General features: G+C 44.3%; 1 protein-coding gene across 3 annotated transcripts in view; it reads left to right on the top strand.

Moving 5' to 3' along the window:
- Positions 1–18,053, top strand: part of TMPRSS2 (transmembrane serine protease 2) — a 306,146-nt gene that overhangs the window by 141,139 nt on the left and 146,954 nt on the right. For all 3 annotated transcript variants that reach the window (XM_086935437.1, XM_086935438.1, XM_086935439.1), the window contains one exon: positions 7,618–7,692. In XM_086935437.1, coding sequence (XP_086791563.1) covers positions 7,672–7,692 — 21 coding nt within the window. In that variant the 5' untranslated portion in view covers positions 7,618–7,671. The remainder of the gene's footprint in view (positions 1–7,617; positions 7,693–18,053) is intronic.

The raw sequence follows: 18,053 nt of genomic DNA, 5'->3' as shown, positions 1-18,053 counted from the left end.
TTCCCGTGATAATCACCCCGACGTCTGCCGAAGATATGCCTCCCGAATTGGCGGCACAGTTAGCAGCATGGTTGGGGGACAGTAATGGGGGCGCCATGGCTACCGAAGCGCAAGCACTCATAAAGCAGTTGCGCGAGAAACGTGATGCAGCCAAGGTGCCCGCGCCGGATGCGGCGATAGACAAGCCACGAGGGACGGAAGCAGCGTCCGGTGCAGGTAAGCGGCCATTGCCGATTGCAAGGGATGAGTCAACACCCTCTCGTAGAGAAAGATTGGGGCAACATGTTCCTTTGCCAATAAAGGAAAAGATTTGGGCGGGGGAATACGTTAACATTTTCTCCCTGCTCGTTGATCACTATGAGGTCGAAACTGTTAAGGGTCAAAAGGATCTGATGCATCCGAGTGTTTGGCGCGCAAAAATGGCCGCCTTTAAAGTGAATGAAAATATTGGTAACTGGGGGAATGCTTGGGGAATTTTCACGGCAATTTTGGGGGAACGTAGGCCTGATTTGCTCCCTGAATTTCCAGTATATCAGTCACGCATTATGGGGTACTCGACATCACACCAAGGTAACCAATGGTTCTGTTATGATAACCTTTTCAGGAAAGCGATGGAGCATAACAAAAGTTTAACCTGGGACTGTTACGATTCTTTAACATGGAATAAGATGAAAGAGTCGGGAATGTTGAAAGTGCCATTGGTGGGGAGTGCTGTTAGTGAGTCCTCCCGCCAAAATGGGGGGACACCCTTTCGGTCGGGTACGGGTACAGACGATTACCCGAGACCCGCCGGCAATACAGGGAAGAGGGGGTTCTGTTTCAATTTCAACAGAAGCAAATGTACTAGGCCCCCGGGATCTTGTAAGTTCAAACACGAATGTAGTGGTTGTGGGGCACCCCATCCTGAGTCCTCGTGCAGAGCCAAATCGGGTGAAAATGGGGGTAGAGGGGGCGCTAAACAGGTCTAATATAGTCCGAGGGGCGCCTTTACCAACCCCGATTGATACCCTGGCGATGATTCCCTGGCTCAGCGAATACCCAGATCGTACTTCTGCTGGGGTGCTACGAAACGGTTTTTCATATGGTTTCCGCATCCCGGTGGGTAACTTTCAGGGTGTCGGGACGTGCAAAAATCAACTTTCCGTCTTGCAGCATACTACTGTAGTACAGGATAAGATCCGGAAAGAGGTTACCCGAGGTCGGGTTGCCGGCCCGTTTCCTGTCCCCCCGGTACCGAACTTTGTTTGTTCTCCTTTAGGGGTGGTCCCCAAGAAGGACCCGGGTGAGTTTCGATTGATTCACAATTTATCAGCCCCTCAGGGCCTTTCTGTAAACGATGCAATTAATCCAGAAATGTGTTCGGTGCGGTACGCATCATTCGATGAGGCCGTAGCCATTTTGAATCGCCTGGGGCCCGGGACGCTGATGGCGAAATCAGATATCGAGTCAGCGTTCCGTTTGCTCCCGGTATACCCGGATGACCAACGTTTGTTGGGATTCATGTTTCAAGGTTTGTATTACATGGACAGGTGTATGCCAATGGGGTGCTCGATATCTTGTGCTTATTTCGAGAAATTCAGTAGTTTTCTGCAATGGGTTTACACGAAGAAAACAGGTTTTCGGAATGTGATGCATTACCTCGATGACTTTCTGTTCCTTGGGGCCGCTGGGGATGATGAATGTGCCCGGGCCTTGACTGAATTTTGTGTTTTAATGAATCAATTTGGCGTGCCGTTGGCACCAGGTAAAACTGTGGGTCCCACGACTTGCCTCGAGTTCCTCGGGATCGAGTTGGACTCTAGTGAGGGTTGTTTTCGTTTACCAGCTTCCAAAGTATCGAAATTCAAGACAGCCCTGCAAATGTGTATCACTGCATCTAAAGTTACGCTGCATCAATTGCAGCAATTGGTGGGGAAGTTGAATTTTGCCTTAAGGGTGATCCCGATGGCCCGCCCCTTCTCCCGTTCGATTGCACAGGCGATGGTCGGCCTAAAGGAGGGTCACCATCGCACGAGGTTATCGGCCGAGGTCCGCCAAGACATGCGTATTTGGTTAGCATTTTTGGCGGATTTCAATGGTCGAGTCGTCTGGAACAAACCGGCCTTGTCCTCTGAAGAGCTTGGTCTATGGACGGATTCAGCGGGAAGCATGGGTTTCGGCGCCATCTTCGGCACAAAATGGTCGGCACAAAAGTGGCCAACATGGTGGCACGAGGAGGGGCTGACGAGTAATATTGCTTTCCTTGAGCTGTTTCCTATTTTGGTGGCCCTCAGATCCTGGCCCGATGGATTCAAAAATCATTCTGTCATATTTTGGTCTGACAATATGACCGTTGTAGAATGCATTAATAGTCAGGCAGCACGTTGTAAAATGATTTTGAGGCTGCTTAAAGAAATTGTCTTACTGTGTATGCAACTGAACGTGGTATTCAGAGCAAAACATGTCCCGGGGGTGATGAATCAGGCTGCTGATGCACTGTCTCGTTTTCAAATGCAGGCTTTCTCGGGTTTCCTTCCCTCAGCGGACCCCGAGCCAGCACCCTTTCCCGAAGCTCTCTGGTCTCTCGGTGCCCCGAACTTCGTTACCTCGTGGGAGAGAGTCTAGCACCAAGGACGAGGAAGGCATACGAAGGGGCGTTTCGGGCTTATTTGGCCCTTTTGGGGACTGAGGGAGGGGGACTTTGGGGGCAGGAGGATTGGGTAGTACATTTTCTGATGTCCTTGCGTAAGGCTGGGAAGTCGGTGGCTACAGCCCAGAGGCATCGTGCTGCCATCTCCTTTGTTGCCAGGGCTCATAATATCCAGGACCCGACAGCGTCTTTTGCTGTACAGAAAGCGCTGCGTGGGTGGCAACGCCTTGAGGGTCGCAGAGTAGACGAGAGGCGCCCGATAGGTCTGGATAGGTTGTCCCAGTTGCTGGCCACACTCCCCGACATATGCTCGTCTCAGTTCGAGGCCTGTTTGTTCCGAGCCGCTTTTACGCTTGCATTTCACGGGGCTATGAGGATAAGTGAGCTGGTGGCAAGGAGCAAGCGGGATGTGGCGGGGGGTTTGTGCCGGGAACACGTTCAGATCAGGAGTGAGACTATGACGGTATCCTTTGTCAAGTCAAAAACCGATCAAAGTGGGGTGGGAGACTGCATAGTCATTCGCAGGATTCCAGGGTCCTCCATGTGTCCGGTGAGGTGTTTAGAGGATTACCTAGCACAAAGGGTGGCATCATGGGGGGGGACAATGTTGAGACACGCGGACGCCACCCCACTGACAAAGTTTCAGTTTCAGCGGGTGCTCGCGATGTCAATTACCGCAGCAGGCTTGGACCCGGGTGAGTTCGGGACCCATTCCTTTCGGATAGGGGCTGCCACTGAAGCTGCAGCCAGGGGTCTTAATGTGGAACAAGTAAAACGAGTGGGGCGTTGGTCCTCCAATTGTTATAAGAGGTATGTGCGGTTGCACATGTTGTGAAGCTGTAACAATGTACTCACGCTTCTTGTCTTTTGTTTGGTTTTCAGTTACGCAAGCCTTCGAGGCGGGGCGGACTATGCAGTCGACCCAACACCGGGCCAGCGGTCAGACATCACCGGCTGTGAGAAAGGAGGTGTGGGTCGTGGGCCACTCATACGTGAGGCGTGCCGCAGACGTATTCAAAGCAGGTGACATGATTCACGTAGCTGGGGAATACGGGTACAGGATGTCCTTCTACGGAAGGGGCGGTCTCTGTATTGACCAGTTTCAAGCTTACTTTGAGGGTTTGTTAGGGCGGATGAGGTCACCGCCGTCGATAGTCATAGTACATGTAGGGGGCAATGATTTGGTCACCACCGGTAGACGACTTCTCCTGGAGGCAATGCTTTCCACCGTAAGTTGGTTGGCGAGGAAAGTTCCGGGGTGCATAATTGCGTGGTCTCATATGATCCCACGAAAAGTGTGGCGGGGGGCTATTTCGATCCCTGCTTTGAACCATTCTGTTAGGAAACTTAATAACAAAATGAGTAGGTTGTTCCGTTCCAGGACATTGCATTCTATCTCGCACGGTTGTATTAATGATGACAGTATGTATATGGGGGATGGTGTGCATTTGTCTCGGGTGGGAAATGAGTTACTCATAGGAGACTTCTTAGCATGGTTAAAAAACGTTGGAACATGACCTTTAGCTAGGAGTTTTGGTGGGGGGCCCGGATAGCCGGTCAACTATCCGGGCCTGTGGCGGTAAGGTCATGATCGGTGAGCACTAATTAGTAGATCCCTATGAGTGGGCGTCACCCAACACGGATGGGAGCGCTCGGGAGAGGTGGCCATTGGCCCCTCAATGGGGAGGCGGTCCCTTCTAAGGATGGGTCGCCGGAAGTAAAGGAAAGGCGGTCAAGGCCCCTTCCTTTGTAGGAGGGGTTACAGCCCCCTCCTGGGGAATTTCCCGGGGCCAGTGACATCTGCGACGGCAGATGCGGTAAGTTGTGTGGGGTTGGGATAAGGGCCACGATACCTTCTAGATACCTCACACGAGTATTCGAACGACCTTTAACTGGCGTCGAGTTTTAGGTGCCCCCGTCAAGTCAAGGGAAATTGGTAGTAGTTGCACTTGAGGTACGCCTCCGTGCTGTCGCCCATCCCAAGTGGGAGGGGTAAGTCCGGTTAGGGATCTTGACACCGGTTATGACCTTGCCGTTGGCCCTTAAACGTTAGGTTGTACAATTTCAATATGTCAAGAAATGTTTTGTAGGTTGCTAGTTCGGCTAGGAGAACCTCTGTATTAGAGAATCTGTTAAGGTTAGCCAAACATCGCAATATGGTAATGAAATTGTACATAACATGAAACGTTTAATGTTTTAATTTTGTTTTAATAAATACGGCCGGGATGGTCACTCCATCCCACTTCCAAAAACTTCAAGAACTGTTTCCGGTTTCACTCCTTTTGGGGATTGTGTTGAGAGGGGGTGGCGGGTATCTCGGCTATATGGAAAGGGGCGACCGAATCGGTCCCCCCGAACTTATGGCCGAGTGCCTCGATCCCCCCGGGAAGCCATTTTGGGCGGGAGGCGCGTCTCAGCTGGTATGCCCGAAGCGGCGTAGCTGGGCGCGCTCGTTCCCGCCCTAGAGTGGGCTGGCCTAGACACCGACGCAGCCAGCCACGCCCTCAGGGGCAGGCAGGGGCGGGTATACGCCCGCCCTGAAGACGGATAAAAAGGGACGCAAGACCAGAAGACATCCTCTTGTTCTTGTGCTCTGAAGCTGCACCTCCTCGCTGCACGTGAGCTCGGGACAGAACGAAGAGCCAATTTTGACCCACCCACCAGCCCCTGAAGACAGCCAGTTGTGTATAATAAAGTTGATTAATTTTGTTTTGTTTTCGTTTCCAGGTTGTAGTGCCATGTTGATTTTGAGTTAATAAAGAATGTTCGTTTTGAGTATGTTTGCCATTAAAGATATTCAGTTAGTGTCGAATTTTGATGTATGCTCTTTCGGTCATAGTGGCCAATGTATTCTTAGGTTAATTTGCACTGTCGTATTTATTTTGGTAGGCGGTAAGGTCATGATCGGTGAGCACTAATTAGTAGATCCCTATGAGTGGGCGTCACCCAACACGGATGGGAGCGCTCGGGAGAGGTGGCCATTGGCCCCTCAATGGGGAGGCGGTCCCTTCTAAGGATGGGTCGCCGGAAGTAAAGGAAAGGCGGTCAAGGCCCCTTCCTTTGTAGGAGGGGTTACAGCCCCCTCCTGGGGAATTTCCCGGGGCCAGTGACATCTGCGACGGCAGATGCGGTAAGTTGTGTGGGGTTGGGATAAGGGCCACGATACCTTCTAGATACCTCACACGAGTATTCGAACGACCTTTAACTGGCGTCGAGTTTTAGGTGCCCCCGTCAAGTCAAGGGAAATTGGTAGTAGTTGCACTTGAGGTACGCCTCCGTGCTGTCGCCCATCCCAAGTGGGAGGGGTAAGTCCGGTTAGGGATCTTGACACCGGTTATGACCTTGCCGTTGGCCCTTAAACGTTAGGTTGTACAATTTCAATATGTCAAGAAATGTTTTGTAGGTTGCTAGTTCGGCTAGGAGAACCTCTGTATTAGAGAATCTGTTAAGGTTAGCCAAACATCGCAATATGGTAATGAAATTGTACATAACATGAAACGTTTAATGTTTTAATTTTGTTTTAATAAATACGGCCGGGATGGTCACTCCATCCCACTTCCAAAAACTTCAAGAACTGTTTCCGGTTTCACTCCTTTTGGGGATTGTGTTGAGAGGGGGTGGCGGGTATCTCGGCTATATTAATATTGGCGCTTCAGCTGAAGTCACCTATGTATTTATAATTGCAACCATGAGAAGTCTATCTAATAATATTTGCAGCTTAAGCATATTACTGCTAAATATTACATTTGTAGGAAACGGGATTGTTAAACGATGGGATAGAGAGATCCAAGTCTAGCTTTTTGCTTTGGCTGAGCTAAAAAACATCTAGTTCCTATTAGGTAAGCCAGTCAAAGCAATCTACTTCATATTAGGGAAGCTAGCATCTATTTTGTGCCAAGCTACCACGTGGAAGCTCATAAACCAAACTAACCCTTAAGCCTGACAGGAGCATCAATGTTTAAATTTTAGAAAATTGCATGTGGTACATAACAGCAAAATTCACAAACTAGTTAAGTTGAAAAGAAAAAAATTAAATGATTAGAATGACAAACAAATGCATAAAATAGGTTGGTCTCCTCTCATGAGAGGAGCGGATGTGTGAAGCTCTCTCATTAACTGTGAGTCAGTGAAGACTCTAATGCAAGAGTAAAGCTAGGCCCACCGGTACAGAAGGCAGAGCACGTGGTAGTTTATAAAAGTCATCCTTACAGGATATATGATAAAAATCCATGGTGATTCATGATTTTTTTCAAAATTGGCTTCATGCCTTGAGAACTACTTTTGCATTTACTAGAGTTAGAGAAAAATATCATCTAGCCAACTGCATAGTTTGAGAAATGTGCAGTTGATCTAGTAACTGAACTCATAGGCTCATGTTACCTTTTTTGTTATAACTGAGTGCAGCAGAGTTTACATTTTAGAACTGAGCATCAAGTATCTATGTGTAACTTTTGCAAGGTGCAGTTACAGTTGACCTACACAATGTTATACCTGGCATTTTCAATATACACACCAGGGCAGCTTTAACTTCTAATACACAGTCCTACCGTTGAGGGCTACATGTTTTCTAAAACTGGCAGGGCTTACTTCAAAGGTATGAAAGAAAAGCTACTGAACATATGCATATTAGGAATTTTGTCATTTAAGCAACCTACACCATTTGTACGAACATTTTAGATAACTTACAAAATATCTAATATGACTGTTTGATAGCAACATTTGTATTAGGGAAAGACACGTGGTGATTTTCTCAATGCCCAGAATTCCTATACCAATTATACAGGCCAAAATAAATGGGAGAACCACATAAAAAACATTGCTCAGTTAGACTTGTTTATCATCTGCAGTGAAATTCTTCAATAATAAGATACTTATGTGAATTGCAATGAACTGCTATTAAACAGGTTAATGTGCAAGCAACATTTAAATATTGTTCGTTTGTAAATCAGGATTGTTGATTTCTAATTTATATTTATTTGTTTTACTAGATTTAAATGCAACTGGAGAGATTCTGAACGGCAGCATCATCACAAGAGTGAAGAATGCCCTCAAATTCCATAAATGTGAGTACAGTCTTTAACCACTTGGGCGCGACCGCGATTCTGCGCCTGTGCGGCGCTTTTAGTAAGTGGGCGGGTTCATGTGGAGAAGTGTGGCTCAGGGGTTAGAGGCGGCAGACCCGGAAGCTGAGATCGGCCCTGGACCAGGGTTCAATTCCCCGACTCGGCGGGTCTTGGGCTAAAAAAGTCCACGGACTCGATAATTCTCGCTCCGGTGCCTTCTCGACTCACGGGTTCACACTCTGCGACTCTGGGCAATAGCTTGCTTAATCTCCACAACGACCCCTTGCGGCGAGATGCCTGGCTTTCACCTTGTGGATACCCTGCCGGGGTTATCTCACAGGGGAATACCAGGACGGGTTCCCTAAGCAAGCGCTTAGATACTGACCTCGGTCAGTGATTTGCGCTATATAAATACACTAGCAGCCCGTCCCGACGTTGTACGGGAGCAAAAGGCTGCTTCAGGGCCCCCGCCCGCCCCGCAGAAGAGTTGTCTGTGCAAGTCCTGGCCCTGTTCAACTGATTTGGCCCACTTGTGTTATTTTTTTAATTTGTATGTATTGTTTTCTGCGTTTATGTTGTCCGCAAGATGTGAGGAAAGTGTTGTGTAACCTGTTTAATGTTTTTTTTTCTTTCGAAGGCTGTTTCCGTGTGTTCGTTTTTGTATCCCTTCAAAGAAGTTTCCCTTTCGTTTTGTCAATTGTATGGTGAAGTCCTGGCAGTGCTCGAATGAATATGGGCAGTTGTGTTATTTTCGTTATTCTTATGTCTTATTGGAAGCGTTTTATTTTGTCCGCAAGATGTGAAGAAAGTCTTGTGAATGCGCAGTCGATTGCGTTTCTCCGTTAAGAAATGTCAGCTTTTTTTGTTCGTGTTTACCCCCCTGTGACGTCGTTGGTCAATGGCCAATGGTTAAAGACTTTTTTTGGGGGTAAGCCGAAGTCGTGTGTGTGTTTTCTTTAGTGCGTTGTGATTGGTGTAGTATGCGATTAATCCTGCCACCTGTGTGGCGTCATTTGACAATCCTCGTCGATGGAAGGCCAGGCCGGTTTTTAATGCTAAGGCGTCAATGTTGTCTGGGTAACTGCAACAAATGTGTGTATATTTCTTATAGCGCGCACCTCTGCTGTTTTTGTATATTGGTGTTACCGCGCTGTTTGTGTGAATTTAAATTCATTGAAAGCGCATTTCGGCTGTATGTGTTGGGATTTGCAAATGTTTGTTAGAAATTCATTGAAAGCGCATTTCCGCTCTATGTCTGCATATTGTGCGTTCTAAATTCAGTGAAAGCGCATTTCAGCTTTATGTGTGCATATGTAAGGGTGTTGTGAAGTCACTTGGCCTATGTTTGTTATTTGCACTTGGCACGTCCCTGTAAATGCCCACATTTGTTGTTTGAGACACCCATGGCCACGACCACGCCCCCAAGGGACTACTTTACCACTTTTGGCGTTTTTGCTTTTTTATGTATATGGTGTACATATCTATAGCCTATGTCCTTCTGCCACATCTCCCCTTTCACATGGTGTATTGGGTGTAGTGATTGGTGCATTACTTTTGTAGTTTACCTGGCTCAAAGGTTTGTGTTCTCTCTTTATAATAGTAGTATAGATGTACATTTACATTTACATTTATGACGGCCCCCAGCCGTCATCAGTACCGCCCACCGCGATGCATGCGGACGGGGGCCGTCATCAGCATAGAAGGGGTTAAGAGGGTTGAGTTTTAAACCGAGATTGTTGTTTATTAAAAAGAGCTTACAGGTCCAATCTTTTCTTCGCAACTCTATATTTCTGCAAAGAGCAGGTTTGTCTCCTTTTTAAGCACAACATTTTGTAATACTACTTCAATGTTTTAGGTAATTAAGCTGTGATATCTTCTAAAAAATAATAGACCTTATCTGATAGTGTACAGTTCAAATTGCTTAGATTTGTTTTATTTTCTTAATTAGTGCAACTTGGGTAGATTCAGTGATGTCACAGATATCATTTGTGACCCCATGTGTGAAGTCATAAACGGGGCACTAACTGATGAATGTCATTGCTATTTTAATTTTGGAGCATATACCTCCTTCAACCAAGACATTATACCCACAGAACCTGTACCAACAACGTGCCTGACTAACTTATACCTCATTCACAGATACCAATGTGCACAGCTTTTGGACGTGTACAGTTATGTTACCCCCTCTATATTGGAAAACACGTCATGTCATTGTAAACAAAACCATTTGTTGCATTCTGTTAAGAAATGCCTACTCACGTAGTGATGTAATGAACTTGTGGATCACAAATGCAGATTTATGAATCACACGAGGTTTTTAATTCTGTAAATGTACAAGCACAGGCACAAATTCTGTGATGCAATAGTTCACATATGCACAGGTGATTATGAGTAATCTTGCTAAGGTATTTGCTAATGTTGTCAACAATACATACCTGATTGTGAACCCTGTTTGCAATTCACTGATTCATAAATACATATTTTTGCGAGCAATGTGATGTATTTTTAACTTTTGCAGGTAAATATGCAGGCCCAGACTGGCCATTGCGGGCACCAGGCAATCCCCCAGTGCGCCGCAAGGGTGGGGGTCAGTTTGGGGCCCCTTGGGGCCGATTTTGTTACAGGACTGTTTTTGCAGCATAGCTGGCCGAGCACTTTGCCAGGGCCGGTTTTCGTTTCCAGTCCGGCCTTGTAAATATGCATGTAGGTGTGTGAGAAATGTGGTTCCTGGTTGGCGGAGACATGCATCCTGTCCAAGCAGGAATCACAATTCGAATCAGGGAGAATCAAAAATTAACCCTAAATTAACCTGTACTCACCGTCTGGTAGCCTGACCCACAGCAGCAGGTGTAACTAAGGATGAAATGTGTAAAGTATTTGTGCAAATAAAACAGTGGAAAGACTAAACAAAAATTAGGCTACAGAATAGAGCTTAATTTTGTGTAAAACAAACACACCAAAACGACATAAATCCAATAGGTAAAACTTGAGATATGAATTTTTAAAGTATAAATGAAAAATAGCACTTTGTAGCGATAAAAGGCGATTAGGGACATCTGGTCGCGCTGTAGTGGGCCAAAGTAAAAAGGTTAGGCCAATATAGGGTCCAGGTTTGACCAGCTGCAAAAGTACCTTTATGCGTTGACTAGATGCGGGATGCAGGCAAGGTAATGCAATGTCGACGGACTACACTGTGGAGGGGATGCTTTGATTTTCTCCATGCAACAGCATCAGTTCTGAGGGCAATGCACTTGATTCTAAGGGGATGCGGCGACTCTGCTCCTGCAGAGGATGCATCGGTTCTGAGGGTGATGCTGTAGTTCTCAAGGTGATACAACAGTTCTGCTCCTTACAGCAGAGATGCGTGAACTCTGCTCATACAGCAAAGGATACGTCGGTTCAGATGAAGCAACCACCTTAGGCTCACTTCCAATGGTCAAGGTATAGGAGCAGAGAGGTTGGTGGTATTTTATGACCCTGAGACTTCAGATCAGGGGGCCAGTCGGCTAGCCCTTAGAGTCGCTCTGGGTTCGGGGACAAGATAGGCAGGTCCAGTTCTTCTATGCCAGGTAAAGAGGGCAGCAGGTCAGTAAGGCATGAAAGCATTTCTTCCAGGGAACCAGTCAGACAGGGTGGCAGTCATTAAGCACAGCAGTCTTTCTTAGCAGGGTATCTTCAGGTACGGAAGTGTACGGAGTTGGTGGGGTCTGAAGTCCAGTTCTTATACCCAGCGGTGCCTTTGAAGTGGGGGGCACTTTGAAGTGCACAATGGTCCTTTCTTGTTGCCATTGCTCCAAACCTACTACTGGGGGTCAATCAGTCCACAGGGTACTGCCTATTCAGGTGTAAGTGTGAAGCTGTGCCCAGCTCGTCCCACCCAGGATGGCCCATTGAGTCACATGTAAGCTCTTATTGTGTGTGGCTGTCTAGAGGGAATGCATAAAGCCCAGTTGTCACCCTCCCAAGACGTGTATTGGAGACAGGCTGCAAGCATACAGGGTTAAGAGCAGGAAAATGCCAACTTTCCAAAAGTGGCAATTCTTAAAAGTTGTAATGATAAGTTTAACTTTATCACTAAGGAGGATTTATAATTGCAAATCCATGGGAACTGAACATGACCGATCTACTCCCTCTCAATCAGAGATTACAGCTTTTTAAGTGTAATAATGAATCTTCAGTGTTATCCTATAAGAGGGGTTGACCTCACAGTAGTGAAAAACAAATCTGGGAATTTTTCACTACCAATACATGCAAAACTTAAAAGTGCATGTCCTACGTTTTGTTTAAAACTGTGGAGAGCGTGTGATCAATGCTCAAATCCCAGATGCACTGCGTTAATGGATACTAGGTCCAATCAATGATTCATCATTTAACGTTACTCATAATTAGTCCAATTTAGTCCACAATATTTCCACATTTTTCTTCATTTAATTTTTTTTTCTCCACATTTAAAACATGATGTATTTTGGATGCTTCACATATTCACGTGTGCCCATCCGGACCTCTTCAGAAATACGTTCCAAATACACAAGTAGTTCAAAGTAGCATTTCTGTATTAGGAACGCAATGCATTTCGGACTGTGTTTTCATCCCTTTGTCAGGGGTAACTGCATAGCAACAATTCCAAAAAGTACATTATTAACCATAATCACATTAATCTATAGGTCATCTTGCGATAGCACGCAACATGTAAAGTCTGTTTAAAAATGGATTATATTGTGAGAAATAAGGTATGCATACCACCCCTTATAATGTTTCAAATAATTGCCCCCTGTTGATTTTACACCCTGGAGAAAAAGTAAGACTTGAACGAAGGATTTCATAAGAGGCGGAATGAAACACTTAACAGCCATTAGCATAAGGCTGAGGGAGAAATACTCCTCAGGGCTGATGTACGATGTATTTGACAATGCTTAAATGGAAAGGACTTATAAATGACTTGTATTACCCTAATTTAAAAGCTGAATCTTCATTTAAAAGGTTGTATTCAATCCAACTGGGACTAAGACAGGGCGATGGAAAACATTATCTGGGGAAAAAATAATCTATCACTAAGAGGTCCTTTACTGATTCAATGATAGATGAATTATAATGTGTTGGTTTTATGAAACTGCTATCACATTAACACTAATGTGCAAAATATTGTGTTACACTTGTTGAAACTTTCACAGTTCCTTATTACACTTTATGACATGAGAAACTTGTGAAAGTGTTCATAGGATGTGTTTTTAAATACCAGCTGCAATGAATATTGATAAAGCAACTGATGCAAGAAGCAGGCACGAGTTTTAGTGTCATACAAACAAAGGACTATTGAGTCATGGCTGAGTAGGGTAGCATATTTTATATTACATTGCCTATTCCTTCCAGTAGTTAATAGGCAGATCCCTTGTATTCATTTCATGATAAGAGTGTTCAGAGGCTCCCAAGGGATTAATTGCTGAATTGTTCTAATAAAGAATCCTTTTACACTTGTTTACTAAATCAATTTTCTAGGGTCAACACAAGTGTAAAACCCTTTCACATCTGAGGCAGCACCATACAAATTTTTCTGGTAGGGAGTGTGTCTAATCTTAGAAATCAAAGCTACACAGATAAGCAGATCATCAAGGTATTATCCAGAAATCCAGGATTAAATACAGGTATTTAAAGCACTGGAAAAAACCCTTCCCTAAGAGGTTTTGAACAGAACTTTGGAAGTTCCCTCAATTCTGCCATTTTTGGGAGGGGCCAGAGGAGAGAGAAAGGCAAGGGCATAATGTAACAACATCAAAGCAATTGATACATTCAAAACTGGAACAGACCTTTCAAACGGTTACTAATGATTTTCCCACAATTTGTCGCATATACAATTCACATTTGAGGGAAAAGTTAACCAAATGAGTGTCCTTTGTGCCACAAGAAGCACTGATTATGTGCAGTTAAAAACTGAATAATCCAATTGTTTTGAAAAAATCAGAATTATAATTGTTTGGGTTGTTGAGGAAATTGATAAAAATAACTGCCAGTACACTTTTTGAAGCACTCTTTACCTATTGGTGTCCCCCATAAACTCCTCAGCAGAAATAGTAGCGATTTAACTCACTGTAGTGATGGAAATCTGTACAGTGGAAAGAAAGATGTTTGGAAAACACACCTTACCCAGAGATAGATTTGAAGCATAGAATATTTAGAAGGTCAGCAACTCAATACTGATTAGGCCAGTGGTGAAACTGGAAGTAGTCATGGTGCAAGAGAAATCCAGATCCCAAAAATATGTTTATGGCCAAATGGAAAACAATCTATATTGCAATAAGTTGCACTTTAATTCAACAACATAATTCAGAGTAAAATTAAAGCTATTTTACAAGATGGCATATAATGTGGCTGGCTATAAAAAAAAGGAATTTGAAATATTTGGATAATAAGGAGCCATGCATTTCAGTGTTATATGCTTTACCCAAAATTCACAAGAACGCCAATCATCCCCTGGGAAGACCTATTGTTTCTTGGAATAACACAGTTTTAGAATCTTCTTTTCTACAATCTTCTTTTCTAAAGCATTTATCCGTAAAGTAATTTTATAGCGTCAAGATCTTATGGACATTATTGTGCAAATGGAAGGATGTGAATTTAATAAAAGAATTATTTAAAAAACTCGCTGCCCGCTATGGATGAAGAGGCACTATTCATAAATATGCCTTAACAAATAGCTCTTGAGAAGATTGAATTATACCAGCAATCCTATTTAACAACAGATAATATTAAATACTATGTGCATGAATTATATTTTCCCAATTTGAAACTGAATGCCTGTGGAACTGAAAAAATGACCAAGAAAGTCTGAATCGGCGTTCCCAAGTTATACATATGTTGTTAAGTATTGATCAAAAGGGAATCAACTTACTGTATTTAGGAACAAAGGTAATGGATGAAATACTGTTTATATGACTTGACAACAAACACAGACCAGAAAAAAAAGCTTCCATCCCTGGAGATTGAAGGATGATCTACCCATATGAGCAATTTGTGTGCACATGAACAAATAGCACATGGACAGACGATTTCGCCAAACTGGCTGAAAAATTAACCAAAAAACATCAAACTATCTGAAAGAGGCCATTCTAGCAGGATAATACAAAAAGGTCGCACAAAAATGCATGGTACACACCCCTCAAGACACCAACACCAAGAGACAATACTGCATAGGTGTATATAAATAACCACTTACTACCAGGCAACAACTGAGTTAAAAAAGATTCTTAATATACATTGGAATATTATTGAAGCCTTACCTGGCCAAAATGCAAAACAATTTTCACAATACAAAATTATTGAAATTTGAAAGAGGAAATTGTAGCATCCAGATTCGGGGATGACCCACAATTGAGATATATCACAGGAGCTGTCGGACTATCATCATTAATAGGGCTCTATATTTGTAGCACCTGTGTGGTCTGTCAATGAGCAATTACAGGCAAAAGTTCACATATAACAATTAATGGTAACTAACAAAAACATTTCAAAGTGCAACACAAAGAATGTAGCATATGTAATATTGTGTCCATACAATTTGGCATATGTAGGAAAAAATAACTAACAGAGCATGAAGAGGATTTAACATCAAACCTCCAAAATTAAGTCTAGCTCCCTGGGTTCAACACTTTCAAGAAAAGGAACATATTGAGGATGATTTTAGATTTGGTATACTGGACATCATTCAATATCGTAAAGGTTATTCATTGGAGAGCGCTTTAACGGTAAGAGAAGCAAGAATGATCCAACGTCTCAATACAGGTGAAAATGGACTATATTAAAGCCCATAATTATTGAATGTAATATATGTCACACTAAATGTGATACCGCTTCAACAGCTACCCACTGGGGACAAAACAGGCTCTGTCAAATAAAGGAACCTGGTGTCAAAGAGAAGATAGTCCACGCGTTGATGAGTGGCACTACAGTCAACAAGAAAAAACGAGTTATGGGATCACGTAACAAAAGGGATCCAGACCTATTAGAAATTAAAAGTTAAAACAAACAGAACAAATAGATTTCTCCCTGTGCCAACCTAAGGACAAAAGCAACAAATGAAAAAGCAATATGGAGGGCGAAGAGTGATCACAAATACACAGTAACTGGGCTAGTTCTTCTCTTGCAATCACCATTTCCTCTGAGTAATAAATTGTGAGTTTTACAGTATTTTCACAAAAATTAAAACATTAAAAAGACCCTTTCCTTTAATCAACAAGCATTTGCAATGCAATAGGTCTCTTATTAATTAAGTTTGAGCTATTGGCATTGCTTATTATTGCAACACCAATTGCAACAAAAGTCTATAAATCATAGGCCAAAAATATTTGTATTTATATTTGTAGCAATGGTGGCATGCTGCGCTTCAGATGGATATGTTTAAAAGTAGTGTGCCATACTGCGATTGCTACAATAGTTAAATGTGGATGCGTTAACAATTGATGTGTGCACTGATGGCTGGTGATGTGTGTGCCTGCAGAAATTGTGCACTGATGGCTGGTGGTGTGTGTGCCCTGGTGGAAGTGTGCACTGCTGGCTGGTGGTGTGTGTGCCTGGTGGAAGCGTACACTGAAGGCTGGTGGTCTATGTGCCTGGTGAAAGCATGCACTGACGGCTGGTGGTGTGTGCCTTGTGAAAGCGTGCACTGATGGGAGGTGGTGTGTGTGTGGCTGGTGAAAGTGTGCACTGACGGCTGGGTGGTGTGTATACCTGGTGAAAGTGTGCACTGACTGATGGTGTCTGTGCCTGGTGAAAGTGTGCACTGACGGTGTGGTTGTGTGTGTGTAGTTGTGTGTGTGGTTGTTATGTGGTTGTATGTGTGAAGCACGTCTATAGTGTATAAAAAAGTCCTCCAGGACAGTGCTGTTCAATTTATACTATGGGTGTGACTATTGATAGACTAAAAATCAATACATTAGACGTTAAATAGAGAAGGCTCTCGTGTTGGATTCTTTTTTTAATCTGATTTCATTGAACAGGCTGTGGTAAATTATTTCGCTGCTCACAAATCGGCTGCGGTGTAAGTTACTTTGTAGAAAAATGCCTATGAAATAATGTCCGCTTTAAGAAAAGTGCAAAAACAATGTCATAAGAAAAAAATCGAGCACTGAGTCGGGCAATCAATTCATCTTCCTTGAGGCGCTCTAATTTGATGCATAAGTTTCCTCAAGAATTCCATTTGAAGGGTTGATGTTTATTAAGACAGCCCTCAGAATCACCCCAATCGCCAAAACCCGACATTGCTCCCTGTCGCACCAACCCTAGGGCAGTAAAACGCAAAGGGCAGTTTTCGCAAGCATTAGTACACGACTGGACAGTTAAGTGCCACTGCAGAGGGTCCTTTGTGAGGTTTGTACGGTGCCGATTTATATTTATGATCCCCATGAAGGGTTTGGGGCGGAGGAAGAGGTTTCAGGTTACACATTGTTTTTATGGAAGGTGATAGTCAACTTACTTGGTATTATGGGAGCGGAGGGAGTGGGGAGAATGGTGGAAACACACCTCCTTGCAGCCCTCCACGATCAGCATTTTATTTGCGTGGAACACAGCCCCCGACCTGTGAAGTACTCAGGCTGTGTGTGCACTGGGGAAGGTGTCTCACCCGGGCTGACACACACAACGTGGGGAGGCGGGTTCTGAAGCCCTTTGAGTCCAATGGGCGTTGCGCGCCTAGTCACCCCAATGGAGGCATTTAAGTGGGCAGCAATTCTATGACCGCTGTTCTGAAAATGTAAATGATTCAACATTGTGTGTCCATGAATTATCAGGAACTGGGGGACAAAATTCAGTAGAGCTGCTAAAAAGATACCTCAAAAAATGCATTGTCTGGGCCTGAAAAAAGTTTAAGAAGATACTGCCCTAACCGTGCTGAAGGCCTTTTAGCAGCAGTGCTGGCCCTCAATGTCTGAGCACCATATGCCTGCAGATAGGGGTTCATATCGGACTGCAGGCCTCATATTCTTGGACAAACCCGGCGCTGTTTGAAAGCTGTAAACTCTAGTCTCGTGGGCACAGCTCCCTACATAAAGCGCTTCTAGCCGCCCTGTATCTCTGAGCAGCATGAGTCTGCCTGCCCATCGGGTTCATATCAGATGCAGGCCTCGTTCCCTTAGGCTTAGAGAGACCCTAAGCTTTCCCAGGTGTGTAGTATACAGCGCCCTACAGTGATGAAGCGCTTCTAGGTACCCTGTGGGCTCAATCTTTGAACTGCACATGCTGTGCTTACTGCAGGCATTGTATCCTAAGAGAGATGCTGCGCGGTCTTGTCTCAAACCTGTAGGCTTTAGTCGGTACAGCGTATACAGTACTGTAGCTCTTTTAGCAGCACTGCCCGTACCTTGATCTGATGA

Source organism: Lissotriton vulgaris, chromosome 8, assembly GCF_964263255.1.
Source record: "Lissotriton vulgaris chromosome 8, aLisVul1.2, whole genome shotgun sequence".
In the NCBI taxonomy this organism is placed as follows: domain Eukaryota; kingdom Metazoa; phylum Chordata; class Amphibia; order Caudata; family Salamandridae; genus Lissotriton; species Lissotriton vulgaris.
Note: the sequence above shows the minus strand (reverse complement) of the source record. Positions and strands in the feature narration are given on the sequence as shown.